This window comes from Austrofundulus limnaeus, unplaced genomic scaffold (genome assembly GCF_001266775.1).
Source record: "Austrofundulus limnaeus strain Quisiro unplaced genomic scaffold, Austrofundulus_limnaeus-1.0 Scaffold28, whole genome shotgun sequence".
NCBI classification, from domain to species: domain Eukaryota; kingdom Metazoa; phylum Chordata; class Actinopteri; order Cyprinodontiformes; family Rivulidae; genus Austrofundulus; species Austrofundulus limnaeus.
In genome coordinates, this window is record NW_013952430.1 from 1,964,240 (window position 1) to 1,966,941 (window position 2,702).

Genomic DNA, 2,702 nt, shown 5'->3' on the forward strand with positions numbered 1-2,702 from the left:
ATATATATAATGAAAAATTACACAATTAGTTGTCAGTCATCTTCAAATGGATGCATATATGTTGGAAAACCACAAATATTTGGTAGGAGGGGTTCGCGGGGGTTGAACTTCATAAATGGGGTGGAACACACATTCAAGCAAACATTGAACATCAATACTCAGACTTATCTTGTGACTGTAAACAGATGCTTACGATGCAGCATTACAAATACACCACCAGAGATCCTCAGGGAAGACTGATTAAACTTACAACATTAATATCCAATGCTACCAACCTGCTCCAGAGTACATGGGAAAGTAAAGGAAACCGAATATAAATCAGAACAAAGACGAAATTAAAAAATATATATATCAATAATTTACACAACTAGCTCAATGTAGTGTACCTATTGGTGTAGTGTGAAAGAGTTAATTAGTGTTTTGGGGAATGGAGATGAGAGGCAGAGCTCGCTGTAGTGGCAGCCGGTCTCCTCTAGGGGCAGCCAAGTGGAGTCCACAGGACTTTACTTTGTTCTTGATCAACTATAGTGATGATCTGAGTGCAAATATATTGGAGGGTGCCACCTTGGACAATACCTGCGGAAACAGAAGTGACTTGTTGAAAGCTGAGATGTCAAAAATCCTACTGGAAAGATATAATGTGAGTTGTTAAAAAATGAGGGACTTTATTTGGAATTATTATTATTATTATTTGAAGAGAAAATTTGATCACAAACAAACCTGTGAAGAATTTGCTGTACTCTTGCTCTATTTTTTGCGCACTTTCAAATTGCTCCTTGGAATGTTTTTGAGAAACCTTGTCCCGCAGATAAATAGGATCCTTCTGCTCCCTGTGAGCAAAACAAAATATTCAGTCTGAAACACCAGCACCTTTCTGCCAGGACATCCTCACGATCATTTCCCCATAATTTGGGCCAGAAAACATGCTGCTACTTACTTTATCTGCTTGGCATTTTTGTAGCGAATGAAGACGACAATAGGATAAATGTGAACGCTGTGGAGTCTTTCAATGGCGTGTGGGGCAATGTCAAGCAAACAGTGACAGCCCTGAATGAAAAAGAATTACAACATAAAAAAAGATCCACTTTTTCAAACCTTTAACATTTGAGGATATAAATAGAATTTGTGTTCTCCGTTTGGTGTTATCTAAGACTAAAAAGCAGCCATCATGATGACACATCTTGAGCAAACGTAGAGATTAAAAGACAAGACAGAAGCCATTTCCTGATAAAATCTGACAAGACAGAAAGGGAACTGATGAATACCTTATCTGCTATTTCTTTTATCGAAGCTACGGTGGTCACATCAAAATGTCCACTCCTGCGCTTGTAGTCGATAAAGAGGCAATCTTTGACACCGCGCTCGATGGCTTGCTGGGAGGCCTTCATCACCTCTGCAGGTGGGGCAGATAAAAGTGAAAAATACTTGTCATTCATCCAAAAATAAATAAATAAATAAATAAAACAAAATCACGTCATCCCTCAAACTGACGGATTCCTGTATTGGACTTAAAATTGTATAAATAATATTTTTATTACAGAATTATTAAACATATACAGTAGATGCCCTTGAGTCGGACTCACCAAGCACACATCTGCAGAACTTCCCAGGAGACTCTTTAACCAGCATCTCCTTCACCGGGTCAGAGAGAGGCCCGAGTACGAGTACTGGTCGAGGAGAGGCGCACTCCACCTTCTGGACCCGCTGATATGCCAGGCTCACACAATCTAACAGAAAGAATGACACAGGTTGAATTTGATGCTTCCTTACCCAAAACAGATCAACAGTCGTCTTCTTACCATCAAAGAATGGGATGGAATCGGTGCTGATGGTGTCCAGAGCCACCATCTCTTTACTGTCTTTGGAGCTGCTGCGTTTGTGTTTCTGTTTCCTCCTGAAAAAGGATCTGCGGGCTGCTGCAGAGAGCGTTTTACTGGAGTCTTCCTTCATTTCTGTCACACTGTGTCTGCGATAAAACTCTTGGTCCATCCTGTGTCACACAGAGATGACAAACAGTTAAAGTCGGGGGAGTTCTGAACAACCTTTAGACTTTGTCTTCAGAAAATAAGGACAAGATTTCACACTACAGTGTATATGTAGGAGCCAAATGTATCATATATGATATAACAAGTGTTTTTACAGCCTTGTCCTCTAAGCTCATGCATGCGTGTAACTGCGCACAGCATTTTCCACCCACATGTACTTGCTGGGGATCTGTCCTCTCTGGATCTGCTGTGCGTTCTCATCTAGCTGCCATGCCATCCAGGTCCCAAAGCTCCCCTTTGGTAAAGACTCGTCCACGTAAAGGATGTCATCCTTTTTGAAACTGAGGTCGCCTTCAGCCTCCCCCACCCTGTCGTAAAGTGCTCTGTGTGGAGGGAGAGACAAAGATAGATGGACCGTTTTTAAGAGGAGAGCTTCACGGAGAATAAAGTTGATAAAAACGAAAGAGGTGGTAAGGTTTTTTTGATGGAGTAGGGATTTTGTTTTTTTCTCTTGCTAGAGCCTCTTAAAGGGATTCGTGATTAGTTGTAACATTAGACTTTATTTGATAAACATTTATTTTAACTGTAAAATAAAGACTGTAAAAATTCTGTAGGATGTTTAGTTGTAGGTTAATCTTAGACAATATCTGATGATGGACTCTTAAATGAAACCAGAGAGCGTTGACAGAGAGGAGAAGGTAGAAATGACTCAGCCTG

At 40.5% G+C, this 2,702-nt stretch overlaps 1 protein-coding gene across 3 annotated transcripts in view; it reads right to left on the bottom strand.

The window, feature by feature from the left end:
• Window positions 1-330: 330 nt before the first annotated feature.
• Window positions 331-2,702, bottom strand: part of dlg5a (discs, large homolog 5a (Drosophila)) — a 39,132-nt gene continuing 36,760 nt past the window's right edge. For all 3 annotated transcript variants that reach the window (XM_014005097.1, XM_014005096.1, XM_014005098.1), the window contains 7 exons: window positions 2,198-2,368; window positions 1,800-1,990; window positions 1,584-1,727; window positions 1,266-1,393; window positions 938-1,047; window positions 721-830; window positions 331-576 (listed from right to left, as the gene is read on the bottom strand). In XM_014005097.1, coding sequence (XP_013860551.1) covers window positions 473-576; window positions 721-830; window positions 938-1,047; window positions 1,266-1,393; window positions 1,584-1,727; window positions 1,800-1,990; window positions 2,198-2,368 — 958 coding nt within the window. In that variant the 3' untranslated portion in view covers window positions 331-472. The remainder of the gene's footprint in view (window positions 577-720; window positions 831-937; window positions 1,048-1,265; window positions 1,394-1,583; window positions 1,728-1,799; window positions 1,991-2,197; window positions 2,369-2,702) is intronic.